At 50.9% G+C, this 16,000-nt stretch overlaps 4 protein-coding genes across 4 annotated transcripts; 2 read left to right on the top strand and 2 right to left on the bottom strand.

Annotated features, from left to right (window-relative positions):
- Positions 1-2,425: 2,425 nt before the first annotated feature.
- BROUX77_000969 (uncharacterized protein) lies at positions 2,426-3,553 on the bottom strand (the record flags this gene model as incomplete). Its single annotated transcript, XM_073753631.1, has 1 exon — positions 2,426-3,553. One exon carries the CDS (start codon positions 3,551-3,553, stop codon positions 2,426-2,428), a length of 1,128 nt encoding a protein of 375 aa, XP_073609204.1.
- A 1,271-nt stretch (positions 3,554-4,824) lies between these two features.
- Positions 4,825-8,756, top strand: BROUX77_000968 (uncharacterized protein; the record flags this gene model as incomplete). The annotated part of the gene is made up of 2 exons (XM_073753630.1): positions 4,825-4,988; positions 5,057-8,756. The coding sequence occupies 2 exons, from the start codon at positions 4,825-4,827 to the stop codon at positions 8,754-8,756; spliced, it is 3,864 nt and encodes a 1,287-aa protein (XP_073609203.1).
- A 286-nt stretch (positions 8,757-9,042) lies between these two features.
- On the bottom strand, positions 9,043-10,238 carry BROUX77_000967 (uncharacterized protein; the record flags this gene model as incomplete). Its single annotated transcript, XM_073753629.1, has 2 exons — positions 9,043-9,732; positions 9,798-10,238. 2 exons carry the CDS (start codon positions 10,236-10,238, stop codon positions 9,043-9,045), a joined length of 1,131 nt encoding a protein of 376 aa, XP_073609202.1.
- Positions 10,239-14,019: 3,781 nt separating this feature from the next.
- On the top strand, positions 14,020-15,466 carry BROUX77_000966 (uncharacterized protein; the record flags this gene model as incomplete). The annotated part of the gene is made up of 5 exons (XM_073753628.1): positions 14,020-14,087; positions 14,360-14,387; positions 14,831-15,028; positions 15,124-15,258; positions 15,311-15,466. 5 exons carry the CDS (start codon positions 14,020-14,022, stop codon positions 15,464-15,466), a joined length of 585 nt encoding a protein of 194 aa, XP_073609201.1.
- Between the last annotated feature and the right edge of the window lie 534 nt (positions 15,467-16,000).

The following is a 16,000-nucleotide window of genomic DNA, read 5'->3' as shown; positions in this document are numbered from 1 at the left end:
CTCCCCCGTTTTGCCTTGCTCCCAGACAGATTTACTACATGCAAACACCCGTCGTTATCTATCCGATCTGTTCTGTGTGTTGTTTCCACTTTCCATGAGAAACAAACAGAAGCAGAGAGAGAACGGCTTGCCAGACGATCACCACAGAGTTGCGTACAAACAAGGTACGATGCCGAAGAGATGGAGAAAAATAGAGGCGCTAGCGGAGCTTAGTAGTAAGGGGTCCAACTCCCGAAGTAAAGACTGCACAAATTCCAAGAGTTCCACAAGCTATGTATGCATATATGTAGTATCATTTTGTGCGTGAGATGAGATACTGAGATTAAACCAACACACAAGCACCACATAGACCCCTTTTGAAGCTAGAAATGCCGGTGACACTGGGGCGTTCTATATTGCCCAGAACATCGTCGAGTTCCAAGCAGGATCCCGAGAGCTCCCGCTACTTGGAATAATCTTGGCACACATAAGGACTTGTGTATGCAGAGTGGGAACCTTGAACGCAAGTCGGAAGAGACCATTATGACGGGACTAGCCACGTTATGTCTTCCTGCTATGCAGCTAGGATGCAGGTATTGAAATGATACTATGCAAACGGAGCAAATTTGTCTGTGCTCTGCTGGATTGGGCGTGAATAATTCATGGTAGCTTTGCGGGCAGCGAGTAAGGGAGGGATGGAGACGAGCCATGGTTCAAATGTGCTCAGAATCTCAAGTCACATCCTATATCATAGCCTTGTTTTGAGGCAGGAAGCCCTGTAGCTCAACTCCAAGTATCCAAAAGCGTACATTCGACCAAGAGGATGGCTATTCTTTCCAACATGATCGGCTATTCGCCCCCGTCTTCGTGCATGCTGGAAGCCCGGGCATAGCCATACAACGGGACATCCTCTCTCACGCTGCTCACCACTTTTTTGCTGCCTAATTGAGTGGCATACAACATCCCGCGAAGCTTAGGACTCCTGAAAATCGCATATGCGAACGCAAGAGGGGGAAGAGAAGCAAAAGAATGGACAGCAGCGACTGGAAGGTGTGTGTGTATGAGGGGAGGGGGGTTAGGTGGCTGCTGTATGGTCACATACTTGTACACACCAAGTAAGCGAGTAGATACAACCTCGATACATGAACTCCCTACACACGGATACATGACTGCGTGTGGCATGTGAAGTTTGTTGAATGGGTGTGTTGTTTTTTCCAATGTATCGAGCTGCAGGGAGGCGCATGTGACTGTGTAATCATGCAAGGCCATTCACAAAAGCAAAACGTAGCTTGACCAACGAGCGTCTCAAACAGAGCGTCTCTCCTCGCCAAGGCTGCTCGGTCCAGACTCTAGGTCCGGAACGCCAGCTCACCTCCTGTCCCGGCTCTTTGTTCGATGGAGTAGGAAACAAGGACAGGTCAAAGATGAAGGGCTGACCAGCCGCCGTGGTAGAGGTGGAATAAGGATGGAACTGGAAGGCTGTTCCGGGAAATCCTGCTGTTTCCTGTCTATACAGCCACCCACTGGCGGTACATGGTCTTATTTAGTAGGACACCATCTTTCTGGCCATTGAGAGGCATGTATCAAGCAGTGGAAAAGTAGAGAGAAAGAAGGGATAGGAGGAATAACTGAAAGCAAGTTGCAAGGCGGCTGGAAGATGAGAATCAGAGTACAGGAAGTCAGACCAAGTTAGCCTATCACACCTAGTCCTCATACACCATTTCCCTTTTTCCGTTTTCTTTTCTTTTTTTCGCTTATTCTCCACCATTGCTCTCTTGCTGCTCTCAGAGAATGGCATGCAAATGGCAAATCCATAGGTATGTGGGTTCATATTCAGCCCACATGAAATCGCAAGGCCTCGATATAACACCACGAGCAGGCCACATGCAGTATTGTTTCAAGCAGTAATCATGTTGACGAGATGGATGTGACGTCTTCATCAAGCGAAAGAAGAGGAAATATGAATCGCGTGGTGCGGATTGGCCATAAAGATGAAATTCGTGGTATACGTCCGGCACAAATTACAGTTCAAGCAGGTTCTGATGGGTTGAATCATATAAATGACCAATTTATGATGTCGAGTTACATCAAGTCACGTCATGTGTACAACCAACAAACAGCCCGTTGACTAGCCTTTTGAAAGACGCCTGTGCTTTGCTGTGCTTCCATTCAGTCTGGTTCTTTCTATGGATGATACGGCTCGGCTATTACAGCTTCAATCTTTGAAGCTGCCTTGTTTATAAATTAGGTGAAACATGACCTGCCACTATTGACCAACTAGAACGAGGCCTAGTCGCAAATATGATCACAGGGAAACGTCATACATAACCTAGCTTGGAAACAAGATGTGTCTTGTTCAACTCCGACACGCCATGGCAGCATATACGAGCAAGACAAAGCTTTAGGAAGAGGCTTAGTTGGTCCTTGATGAGGGGCAGTATCTTCTTCATAGAATAACTTTGGAAACAACACTTAGTAGCCATGCCGCATCACTCCAGCCGCCCTCATCGGCCTTGGGCGGCTCAACACGCTCCTCGGGAACATTCGATACACCCTCGAAATGTCTCTGGAACACCATTCGCCTGTCAGGATCAAACAGCTTATCCTGATCAATATTCTCGTCCTCATATTCCTCTTGGTCAGCCTCATCGTCGGCATTCAGCTTCCATCCCATTAACATGTTGATCCACGAAGACTGTGTCACGCCTTCTCGAATCAATCTACGCACAGCTGCTTCTTCGTCCTGGGGTGTTGGCTCCATGCCCTGGCTTTCTCGTAACAACTCTTCTGCTTCCAGTCGGTCGTCTAGTGCCACAAAGTCTGGCCCCATCATTGACTGGGGCATCAATGCCTCCTTGGACTCCTTGCCCGACATCCCAAATTCCGTTCCCATGGATGTCAAGCCCGCGAAGCTCACGCGACTTTGATTGCGGCTGTGGTGGCGCGAGCTATGTCGAGAAATGCTAGGTGATGCCAAGGCTGAGGCTGGCCAGTTTCTTCGTTTTGCGTTTGCCCTAGGCTCACCTATGCGCTCACTTTCAACGGGGGATCGCTGAATATCCGGGATTATCTCTTCGTCGTAAAAGCGGCTATCACTACGGAGACCAGTGATGCTAGTGGATGAATCTCGGGACACGAGCCACGACTGGCCTTTGAATTCACGGGCCGAGTTTGCCATCACTGCGCCAGCCCGGGGCAGCCAGTCGCTGTCCTGGCGCTCAAGAGGAGCCGGGCGTTTAGCATTCAACCGCGGGTTTTTGCTCGATGAGGGTCTGTTGTGGGTGGAGAAATTGGCGTGGGATTTGCTCTTGGTTATGATGGCAGGTCGTCGAGGAGTTATCGGAGACAGGTTACTGGTGTGTGAAGGCGATACTGGGGCCGAGAAGTGGACGTGGTGCTTGTTTGAATTGGCGTGGAGTGATTCCGAGGTCTGGTGGAATGGGAAGCCATCAACCTCGGCATCAGTGGTCACATGTAGAGGTGTCATCCGAGAAGTAACGGGAGCCATGCTGGTGACGTTGACGTTGCCCAACGAGCGATTCCGAGGAGCATGTTTGTTATATGCCTCGTCCATGATGAAGAGTGCGAACGGTGGCGAGGTGGGTTGGAAGAAAATAGACACACAAGAAAGCCGAGGAGTGGAAGAGAGAAGGGCGATGGAAATGTGCAAGGGAGACTAAAACAGACTTCGGTTCTTAGAGGTTTGGCGGGGAGGATGGGAAAAATCAGCCGAATTTAGATGCACAAGTATAGTTCAGCTCCTGGGTGCGGGTCAAAGGATTAACAAAGTATGATGCTTGGATGCTTGGATTCTTGGGTCAATCAGGCGATGAGCAGTGGGATAATGAGAAGTCAGAAATGGACGCCAAATTCCGGAAAGGAAGAGCAATCTGGGACTTGGTGTCTTTTATATTATGCCACGCCAGAGGTACCGGCGGCCGTCGCATCAGGCCAGGCCGGCAAAATATCGACGCATGTTGGAGAGCCAAAGGAAAGGACGTCGTTTGCTGGTAGATTCTGGCTTTTGGATTGTGGTTTGTTGGGGGAAGGGAGGCAGGCAACGCGTGGTTGGCCGTTCCTGCTGCAGGTAGAGATAGATGGGATGCCGGTACATGTTCTAGGGTTGCGCCATAGTGACGGATGCGAACCAGCATCAAGTGCCATCAAGGATGTTGGCAGCGCGACAGGGCCAAGGACATGCAAGGGAAAAAAAACTCTGCATTTACTTTATGCGATGGATTCCTGATCCGTGATACATAACTAGAGGAAAAATATGACAACACCATGGAAATGCCTGAAAAGTCTTTACGTATGTACAAGGCCCAGATGCTCATTTGTTAACTAGGTGGACTGGAGCATTTCTGCCCCAAACCTCTGTTCTTGCCGTATGCGCATCATCCAAACCTCGCCCCTTACTCCTTAGGACTCGCGTTTCTGTTGAGAATTGGAGTTTGAAGAATTCAGATTGGAGAAGCCGAGGGAAATTGCCAAACGCCTGCAGAACCATTACCATTGGATAGTTAGCCACTAAACCAAACCAGACTACAACCTTCTTCGATCTATCTTGAACCCTTGGATGTAGAGCTCCAACCCTAAACATCTTATTTCGGGTCCACCCCACTTCTTTTTTTTGCACAACCAACGGCGACTAAACAGTATCACATCGTCATTCACCACACAAGTGAGCCAAGACTGTGGACAACTGACAACTCAAATCTTTCAAAAGTCAGATAGCAGGCTGTTGAGATATTTAAGCAGTTGAGCCTTTCTCCGCCGTGCCCAACTCACTGTTGTCTCTCCAGGAAAAGCTCAGTTCCTCGCCGTCTGCTCAAGAACAGCCCCGCGATGCACAACCTCAGGCCCATTCGCTATGCGGCGGTAGAGCATGTCCCTGAAGACATTACCAAGCTGTGCTGGGACCCGGCACAGTCAGATGTGATTTCCGCCAGTGGACCTTCAGAGGACAGTGCAACCGTCTCTTTGGCCCGGCTTAATGTCAAGACCAAGACGTAAGTTACCATATATCACTATTCCTATCTACAAGACTTGGTCCCTAATGCTAAGTGTGCTGGAACAGAGGAGACCTCATCACTTCATGGGAGGCCAACGCTCCCACTTCGGATTTGAGCTATGACTCCATTGTCGATCTGCATCATCTCACCGACAACGCATCTACATGTGTGGTCTTTTCTGGTGGTGATATCGTAGTTGTTCAGGAACCAGATGAATCCTCCAGTGATGCCGCTACCTCTGTCGAAATAATTGGCTCTATTGATGTCGGTATCTCGGCTGCCTGCTGGTCTCCTGATGAAGAGGTCCTTGTTGTTGTGTCCAAGACCAATACCGTCAGCTTCATGGGCCGTGATTTTAGCCCTCTAGCTGAGATTCCTATGAATGCCGACGACCTATCACTATCCAAACACGTTTCAGTGGGATGGGGTAAAAAGGAGACCCAATTTGAGGGTCGCGGTGCAAAGGCCCTTCGTGATCCCACAATTCCCCTCAAGATTGATCAGGGTGAGTCTAGCCCCTACGAGGACGGGGCCACGACCATTACATGGCACGGCGACGGTACCTGTGTTGCTATCAACGCTGCTTTGGAAGGAAGCAGAAGAGCCATCAGAGTGTATACCCGCGACGGCATTCTAGACGGTGTCAGTGAGCCTGTCGACGGACTAGAGTCCGCCCTGAGTTGGAGACCTTCTGGCAACCTGATAGCCGGCGTACAGCGCATTGGGGAAGATGCAAAAATTGTCTTCTTCGAGCGTAACGGTTTACGCCATGGCGATTTCATGCTGCGTGGTTGCACAGCCAAGAAGGTTAAATTGTACTGGAACTGCGATTCAACAGTCTTAGCTGTCCACGCAGACGGCGAGTTACAGCTATGGACAACAGGCAACTATCACTGGTATCTCAAACAAGTATTCCCGAGCGTTGGACCTGTTAGCCATATTGCATGGCATACCGAGAAACCTCTTATGTTGTCGGTGGCTTCCCAATCGACTATTTACTCTGTTGAATACATATTTGCTATAGCTCGTGGCCCGCTGGTTCCTACTAAGGACCTTGGCACAGTGGCAGTAATCGATGGTAAATCGCTACTTTTGACCCCGTTTAGCTCAGCTAATATTCCTCCCCCAATGGCATTGGCAACTCTATCTACCACGTCTCCCATTTCTCATGTTGCTTTTTCATCCAACAACACTGTTTTAGCGATTGTTACCAACACCAATGTTGAATTTTACGCAATCAAGACAAAGAAGGGCAAGTTTGCTGCCGCCCTTCCCATCACCAAGATTGAGTCTACTGCACAGAATTGGAAGACAGTTTTGGATATCTCTTCAGTTGGCCCTCGACGGTTCATATTCAGCCAAGTCACCAACAATGTTTCTAAATTAATGCTGGTCACTGTCGACGTTCAGTCCAAGGAAGTGGTCGTCAATGAAGATATCGAGATGGAGGGAGAATCTCATACTAATTTTGACGTCTTTTCTACCAATGGGTTCCTTCGGGCTGAGAACTCAAGCGAAATCTTCCGCGTCGATACTGAGCTGGGCTCTCTTGTACCTTCGATGGTAACTCTACAAAACAACCTCATAACATGGAATGTTGTCACCGTCAACAGCTCGGAGATTGGCGTAGGCCTATCGCGGAATGGAGTTTTATACGTTGGGAAAAAAGTTCTTGCTAAGAACTGCACCTCGTTCATTGTCACACCCGACCATATTGTGTTCACTACCAACAACCATCTGGTTAAGTTTGTGCATCTTGCGGAAACGGCCGAGGCTATGGAAGCCCCAGCTGATGATCCTGAGGTTGATGAACGATGCAGAAGTATTGAGCGGGGTGGAAAGTTGGTCACTGCAATTCCAACCCAGATGTCCCTAGTGCTACAGATGCCCCGCGGAAACCTCGAAACCATTTACCCTCGCGCCATGGTAGTCGAAGGCATCCGCCAGCTAATCGAAAAAAAGGAGTACGGTCAGGCCTTTATGCACTGCAGAACGCACCGTGTCGACATGAATCTTCTTTTCGATCACCGTCCTAGGCAGTTCTTCAGCAACGTGAATCTTTTCCTCGAGCAACTTCAGTCTACGACCTCTGTTGATCTGTTCTTGTCGTCCCTCAAGGAGGAAGATGTAACACAAACGATGTATCGCAACACCAAGGGCCAGCCCGTCGACTCATCTGAAGAACAAGGTCAGGAGCAGAGACAGGATGGCAAAGTCAATGGTATCTGCAACGCTGTTCTCCAGGCCCTTCAGGCTAACAAGGAGACTAAATTGCAGAATATTATTACTGCTCACGTCTGCAAGCTTCCGCCAGCCACAGACGATGGTCTTCTCCTAGTCGCTCAGCTGCAAGATGAGAACGAGGAGCTAGCCGAAAAGGCCGTGGAGCATATCTGCTTCTTGGTTGATGTTAATATGCTGTACGACCACGCGTTAGGCCTGTATAACTTGCGTCTGGCTCTTTTAGTAGCCCAACAGTCGCAAAAAGACCCCCGAGAATACACCCCGTTCATTCAAAGCCTGCACGAACTTCCTGAGACCAGAAGAAAGTTTACTATTGACGATCACCTGGCTCGCCGCGAAAAGGCTCTTGGCCATCTCAAGGACTTGGAAGTCTTTGATGAATTTTGCAGCTACACCATCAAGTACTCTATGCACAAACTGGGCTTGTCTCTGTTCCGCTATGATGTTGAGAAGCATGCTGCTCTGACACTCTTGTATGCCGAGTACCTTGAGGCTAACTCCAAAAACCAGGAAGCCGGTCTTGCTTACGAATCCCTCAACAAACATGTTGAGGCTGCCAAATGCTACAGGGCCGCTGGAGCATCATGCTGGCAAGAGTGTCTCTACAATGCCCAGATCCAGACCCCAGCTCTCAGCGCCAATGAAATGCAAGACCTGGCTACGACACTGGCTGATGCTTTGTACGAAGCCAAAGATTATGAAGGCGCCGCCACTGTTAACATGGATTATCTGGGCAGCCTAGAAGAGGCAGTGCGGTGCCTGTGCAAGGGCTATCACTTTGCCTCTGCCATCCGCACAGTCACACTTAAGAACCGCAGTGATCTGCTCCCTACGACCGTCGATGCCAGCATTGTCGAAGCGCTCAGCAACACAACCGAGTTCCTTGCTCAGTGCAAATCCCAGCTAGCTGCACAGGTACCGCGCATCATGGAGCTGCGGGCACGCGCTGCCGAGGATCCGCTTGCATTCTACGAGGGCGAAAGACACGGCGGCGATGTGCCCGATGACATCTCGGTCGCAGCTAGCTCGCGCATGAGTATGGGCGGCGCTAGTCTTTTCACGCGGTACACTGGGACTGTAGGCTCGGTGGGAACAGGAGTCAGTCGCGCCACGTCCAAGAACCGCCGGCGCGAGGAAAAGAAGCGCGCTCGCGGCCGCAAGGGAACCGTGTACGAGGAAGAGTATCTGATCAGCAGTGTGCGGCGCTTGGTTGAGCGTGTTGACGGGTCCCGGGGTGAAACAGAGCGCTTGGTGGCGGCGTTGGTGAGACGCAATATGCAGGAGCGTGCTCGCGCGGTGGAAAAGCTCTTTGCAGAGATGACGGAGACGTGCAAAACAGCAGTAACAACAGTGTTTGGAGAGCTGGAGCCGGAGAAGGCTGAGGTGGTAGAGGGCTTGAACGGAGAGTTCTTCGTCCCCTCGGGTGCTGACTCGGTCATGATGGATAGTATGCAGAGCATACGGAAAAAACAGGAGCCTCCTATTATCAAAGCCATGGAGCGGCTTTCATTACTTGGCTGATGTAAAAGGAGGGGCTTGGTACAGAAGAAAAATGAAACAAGGAGAACGGATGCATCATTGCAGGATATGGATAGAACATGAATGATTTAATCAAGTAAAATTTGAAATCATCGGCATCATATGAGCATTAACACAAATGGAACTGTGGCTTGTCTACCAAGCGCATCTTTTTTTTGAGAAGTCATACCTCACTCGCGATACGTCGTACACAGCTAATATACAGAAAAATAAGGCCTCATCTTCCACCACACATGCCTCAGTCCATAGTAACAGCCACTGGCCACATCTATGATTTGCTAGCTAGCGCGCTGTCCACCTTCTCCACGCCCGCTGCCGCCCGCATAGCGGACTGATTCTTGGCCATAACCTCGCCGATCTTGGCCAGCATCTCTTCCGACAACTCGGGCTGTCCACGGGCTCTACGCTCTTCCTTGCGGGCCCTGCTAGCCTCCTCAGCAGGAGACAGCATCGACTCGGCAGTCTGAGTCTTGCCGAGGCCTATGGCGCGCGCAGCCTTGCGCTCCTCCTCTGCAGCGTTCTTCTTGGCAATGTACCAGTCCTCGTGACGGGTACGGAATGGAGAGTACTTGCCACGCAGCTCATCGATCAGCTGGGCGGGCATGGGCGGGCGGAGTAGAGTGGGCACAAAAGTCTCGGCAAACACGTCCTCGCGCATCGTGTCGGAGTCGTGGGTCTTGTTCTCGGGCCGCTCCTTCTCGGGCCATGGGATGATGGCGTTGAGGCCGGGGATCACGCGGTCCCACTCTGTCACGCCAGTCACTTCATCGCGGCGGATGTTGCGGGTGACAATCTTTTCCACAATCACATCACGCGGAACGCTAGACCCGGGCATAACAACTGGGCACACTAGACGCACGGCGGAAATCGGGATGGCGGGGTTACTGTCCATTTCAGGGTTGAAGGCAGTTTCGTTGCGGTACAGCTTTTCAATGAAATCGGGCACGCGGGAACGGTACTATCAGGCCTAGTTAGCATGCTGTTTCTCTGGATACGGAGAAACCACCAACACAAGTCGCGTACCTTTAAGTTACTCAAGCGCACACAGCCCGTCTCTGGGGAAAGCTCCATGATGGTGTCAATTTTGCCCTTCATAGGGCCCTCGCGGATGACCACCCTATCGCCCAGCGCCAAGTTCAAAAACCGCACGCCACCTGCCCACTCGCAGCGCTTCTTGACAATATCCTCGCGTACAGGAACCTCGCGGTTGTCTAGGCGGAACGGCTGGTTCACAATGCCGTACGACTCCAGGACCGACAAATTCGGTGCCAGTGGGCCCTTCTTCCACAGGTTTTGAGTCTGCTTGACGGCCTGCTTGCGCTGGTCTAGCAGCTCGCGCGTAGAATCCACCACCTGCCGTCTGGTGTTGACTCGGGTCTCGGCGTGCTTGACCTCGGCCTTCTGGGCTCTGCGGCGCATGGCATGGCGCTGGGCCAAATGCGTCCGGCGAATAATCTTGTCCATGACGTTGATGGGTATGCGTGGGGTCGGATATCTAGGACAGCACAGGCGAATGCAAAATTTCAGGCACAGGCGATACCCCTCAATCTAGCAGGTGATTCGGTGGGTTTCGGAGTCCGAGAGCCTTCAATCAGTTGCCGTCGTGCAATTGATCCGATAGCCGTAAGAAAATACACCAGGAGGGCCCTGGTTGGTCAATGATGGAGTGGCTGCCAGCCGGTTTGCGGTGTTCCGACTGTCAGTCGCTCGATATGAAATTTCGCGATGGCTTCACCAGGCCGGGGCTCTGCTCACGTGCCAAGGGCATCTGTCAGCTGACGACATCTCCTGACAGCTGGAAGAGTAAAGGGTCACAAAACAACCCTTGCTGGCAGGTGTTGTCAGCTGCTAATAGCTGTGATGAGCTGGGTGATGGCAGGCCCATGCTCCATGTTCTCCTTGGAGGCACATCTTCATTAACGCTTGTGCTTGTATGCTTGTCCCAGGATAGCGTCTTTGCTTTGGCCGGGTAGCCTCAAATACATGCTTTGGATTTGATGAAGACTCATCTTTTATTGCATAGCATTTTTTATTCCTTAAATTATAGTGGTAGATGTTCGCACATCTGGTGGGAGCTCTGTTTTCTCCTTCATCTCCTTTAAACACCTACGCAGGTGGTGAAGAAGCAGCCCATTTCTTCGAGGGAGGGAGCCTTTGGGACCTGACGTCCAGGATACGCTGGGTTGGTGTTCTTATCAGTGCTTCTCAGACACAAAACCCCGACAAAGACAGTAGGGAGGGAGGCAAGGCCAGCGCCCGTGTTCAGTACGCTTTGTTACCTGCTGACGTGACAGGAACTTTGTACAGTTGTAGTTATGTAACTATGTACAACTGTACATACATGTGTACATATGTCCATGTGGGCGATGTGCAAGTGATCTGCTGCATAACAAGCACAAATTCTAATGTAGAGCGGGAAGTCAAGGACGTGGAGAAGGCAACACACACGCATGCGCGCAGATACACGTGCAAGTAAACAAAGCCCGACACAACAACAAAGACAGAAACGGTGGTGACGCGGCAGACAGACACAGATGCAGCATGCAGAGTGAAGCAGTCGTTATATAGCTACGGACATACAAACAGCTGCCTCTTCTCTCTGTCTCTCTTCTTGCGCGGCCCCCGTCAGATAACAAGGCGAAAGCGGTGAGTGTCAAACCTGGTGTGTTGCGCGTGAAACTCGCAGGTTGCCAAGTCATGCAGATCATGTGTGTGCTATTTGGAAATGCACATCTCGATGTGTGCACTTTGAAGAGTAATAGCACAGTTGGGTATGTATGTATGTATGTATGTACATATGTATGTGCTTGTCCACTGGGGCTAGAGATTTATATTTACTTGTATGCTTGTGTGACTATTTGCGCAACGAGTTGGCAGCCTCTAAGCAGCTTAACAATGACCATATGGGATGTAATCTTGGTTGCTTCTCCCGTAAGGGGCACAAATTTCTTGAATTACAGATGTACTACCCACCCTACTTGGCCTGGTTCGTGTTTGGGGCTTTTGGGCGGCCTCTTGAGTGTTGAGGTGGACGCTACGAGGGTTTGCCCCCATTCACGTTGCTGTAGCGAGATGGGGCTTTGAGTGGAGGGAAAAAGGAAGGAGAGGGAGAAGGAAGGCTACACGCGAGAGCGAATATAGGGTTGAAAAAGGGCGCGGAGAGAGGTTGACTCCAAGGTTGAGGCTGAGGCGACGAGGAGGAGCTGTTGTCGAGGTCGGGGAGTCGGAGATAATGTTACCTTGCATAGGATGTAAAATGTGCTTTCAACGACGACAAGTCGGTTGACTGCGAGAGAAGAGTGGGATGGTTGTGATATTGAACACAGGTATTAGGGCTATGGCAACGAGTAGTATTCTCTATAGGATGCCCCGTCCCCGGCATTACTTGATATTGGCTCTAAGCCCCCAAAGCCAATATTCAGTTGGTTCGTATCTGGAAGTATACAGCAACGGCAACACGAGTCAAGTGCTGGGGAGCCAAGGAGACAGGCGTCACGGGGTACTTGGTTGTTGTTGTTATGTGATGAAAGAAAGGACAGTTGTTTCAATGTGATTGCGGCATGAGTAAAGACTTGCCCGGTTGGCCTGGCTGGTGGGCCTGGCCTTGAAGCCACGAGACTCGAGACTCACTGGGCCGCCTAGGAAAAAGGAAAATGGGGAGAGAAGGCCAAGGTGTAGTGTAGTGCTGAACAATGCAGGGAAAGCAAGGGAAACCGAGGAGAGGCTTGTTGGATGGAAGTTTGGTCTGGACGTATCAGCATACTTGTTGTGCTGGGTGGGCCCCGCTTGTTAGCTGGTCCTGGACTGTGGACGGCGAAGGAGTTGCGTCATTGGCTAGACCAGGATGTCGAGAAAGGGCTCTGGATCTTGGCCATTGCTAGAAGGTTCCGCCGCTAGCCGGCGGGCAAGTTTACAGGCGTAGCTGAAGAGGCCGAGAGAAAGGAGCGCAAGCAAGACACCGAAAGACAAGACGAGACGAGGATGTGCCGTGAACAAGAGATTAGTTGCACAAGGAAGGACAAGTGCCTTTCAGGGCCCCGAGGACAAGTCCTTGTTCTGGGTGCTACAAGAGATGGAGGACTATGCAGCTAGCTATGTAACTATCTAGTTATCAGCAGCTAGTTACAACTGTGTCGTTACAATGTACACAAGCCGGTGTCTATTCATTCTCTGTGTGCGAATTGTTTGGAGCTACTGGCTGGTTACTTGTACTCTGTTATCTTGTGTTATGCAGATACACGCCGGCCCTAACAAATTCAAGGGGCTGCAATGTTCTTGCTTACCTTGCCTAGCTTGTGAAAGTTTGATACCAGCTACCGCGACAGAATAGCACGTACACACTATGCCTATTTGGGACGGCACCCTCCACCCTAGCATACAACGACAACGCAACCACAACTGTTACAGCACACACAAAGTCTCAAGCTCAAGCTTTGGCGGGCCTTGGATCGTGGCCTTGTGACTTCCGGTCTGTCTGCCTGGAGCACAATGTGCCAACTTGGGTTGTCGCTGTCGCCATTCCGCCAATCCTCAAACGACCCAGTGCAAAAGTTCACACCCGCCTCCCCGGCCCAGCGTTGCACTTCAGAATCTTACAGCGTCTACGCGCGCCCGCCCAGGGGCTCTGATCACTAAGCACCCAGCCTGCCACCCGCTAGCACCCGCTAGCACCCGCTAGTACACCACCGTGTCTGCCCTGCGGCCAAATGTCTCCATCTCCCCATCTCCCCAACCACTGCCAAAAAAAAAATAGCCCATCTATAGTTCTCTCAGTAGCCAGCTGCCAGTAGTCTAGCTTCCTGTCCGCCCATCTTACAGGCCCATTGTCCATGCCTCAGGCCTGTTTTCGGGTCTATTGTCTCTGCCCCAGGCCTTTTTTAGGCCTGTTTGCCGGAACACTACAAATGTACCTCCCTGTGTTTGTTTCCTCCTTTTTTTTTACTGGGCGATGCGCTTCTTCGTTTTTGACTTGCCTTTCTAATAAACTGGTCGCTCACGTTGAAGCCTTCTTTCTTCCTCTTCTTCTTTTTCTGTTCCTCTTTGCCAACTGTCCACGGAGACCCATCCACCAACCACCACAATCCACAATCCGCTGCCTACAGCCTCGCTATCTCCTACACTCCTGAGATCTCTAGCTTCTCAGTCTTCTGAATTATTTCTTGCTCATCGACTCTTTGCGCCTGCGTTCTCGCTCATCCTCACCTAATCCCCCTCGCCCGCCACCCCTTATCCACCCACCCACACAATGTCTGATCTCCGCCGGAAGCTCGTTATCGTCGGTGATGGTGCTTGCGGAAAGACCTGTCTGCTGATGTAAGTAACAACCCTCATGCTGTCCTCTTCTTCGTCACCATGTGGCTGCGTTTCTGGCTGCAATGCCGGACGCTCTGCATTCCTATGGTGTCCTTGTCCACTTGCCCGATCGCGCTGTCATCGTTCTCCGGAAGCCGAGATGACACTCTCGGACTCCAGCAACGCGTCGCCCGTGTTATTTCGATGGCTCTTCCAGCCCCCGCTTGATCTCTGGGTCTCTGAAACCGCCATTCTCTTTTATCCGGCACGCAAGGCTGACAGCATATCCATAGTGTCTTCTCCAAGGGTACCTTCCCTGAGGTAAGATTCAACTCAACACGAGATAACCATCTCCGCTCTTCTCAACCCCCAATGTCATCACCGCTCTAGCCATCACCAGCAAGATCTGCCTTGTCTACGAGCCGAGTCGAACAAAACTGCTATTGAGCCACTGATCCTGCCTGCGTCTCCGACTCTGCCAGTTTGCAGGGTCAGGATCACACAACCTGGCATTGATAAACTTCCCATTGCTGTCTCAGCTCCCTGATCAAGTCCTGATTCCCAGAGTTTCTCTCACTCTCGAATCACTCAAAGACAGGGCCTTTAGCAAAGTGAACGCAATCAGCCTCAGCCGGGGCCAATCAAACTGGGAGGACTATTCTCGACTCAGCCTCCCTCATCACTCATTTCCTCACCATCACTCACAGAATCTGCCTGTCTTTTGTTCCGTTGCACAATGCTGACATATATTCCCCCATGAATAGGTCTACGTCCCCACCGTCTTCGAGAACTATGTCGCCGACGTTGAGGTTGACGGCAAGCACGTCGAGCTGGCCCTGTGGGATACTGCTGGTCAGGAGGATTACGACCGTCTGCGTCCCCTTTCTTACCCCGACTCCCACGTTATTCTGATCTGCTTCGCCGTCGACTCTCCCGATTCCCTGGACAACGTTCCTGAGAAGGTAAGCTAGCTGTAGCCACACGAGCTGTTTCTCAAACATTGCGGTCTCGCTTGCTACAGATTACATGTACTAACCGTACCCTTCATTGTTTATAGTGGATTTCCGAGGTCCTGCACTTCTGCCAGGGTCTGCCCATCGTCCTGGTTGGCTGCAAGATGGATCTCAGACACGACCAGAAGACCATTGAGGAGCTCAGCAAGACGAGCCAGAAGCCCGTCACCCCCGAGGAGGTAAGCTGAAATGTTGAGCATTCTTGTTGATCTGTCACTAACTGTACTTTAGGGTGAGGAAATCCGCAAGAGAATCGGTGCCTACAAGTACCTCGAGTGCTCGGCCAAGACCAACGAGGGTGTCCGTGAAGTGTTTGAGCACGCTACCCGTGCTGCTCTGATGTCGCGGAAGAGCGGCAAGACCCACCGCAAGTGCGCCATCCTGTAAAGAGTCGGCAATATATCGAGTGATTTATCTGTCTCAAGAACGCCGCCCTCCGCCGGGCAGGCCAGAGGCATACTACAAGAGACAGACAAGTCTGTCGCGATGGTTGGTTAATGGGCAGCAATTGTTCCGCTCATTTGTTGGTTGCACTGCACTTAAGCCTGTTGACGGATAGCCATGTCGCTTCTTGTTGCTTTCGACTCGACTATCTGGGGATGGTGGATGTGGAGGCTGTCAAGAGTTAATATCTCCCGCTTTGGTTCCGTTCCTGTTTGTTTTTTTTCTTTTTTTTTCTTCTCGTTTCTCTTGATAGCCATTGCTCCCTGTCCAAGTTGGTCGAGGCAATGCCCATCAATGATACCCTCGTCTTGGAAATAACAGACGTGTCGAAGGGAAGAAGACGGGTTTCTTTTTTGTTCTTACTTGACAGAGGTCGCGTTCTTCTCTTTTGCTTATTTTTTTCTTTCCCTTTATTATCATCTCTCTCTTACATACTCTTACCTCTCGCAATCTTCATGTGTCTAGCCGTTTCTCTCT

This window comes from Berkeleyomyces rouxiae (genome assembly GCF_048999995.1).
Source record: "Berkeleyomyces rouxiae strain 22BRR77 chromosome Unknown BrBRR77_ptg000001l, whole genome shotgun sequence".
NCBI lineage: Eukaryota > Fungi > Ascomycota > Sordariomycetes > Microascales > Ceratocystidaceae > Berkeleyomyces > Berkeleyomyces rouxiae.
Note: the sequence above shows the minus strand (reverse complement) of the source record. Positions and strands in the feature narration are given on the sequence as shown.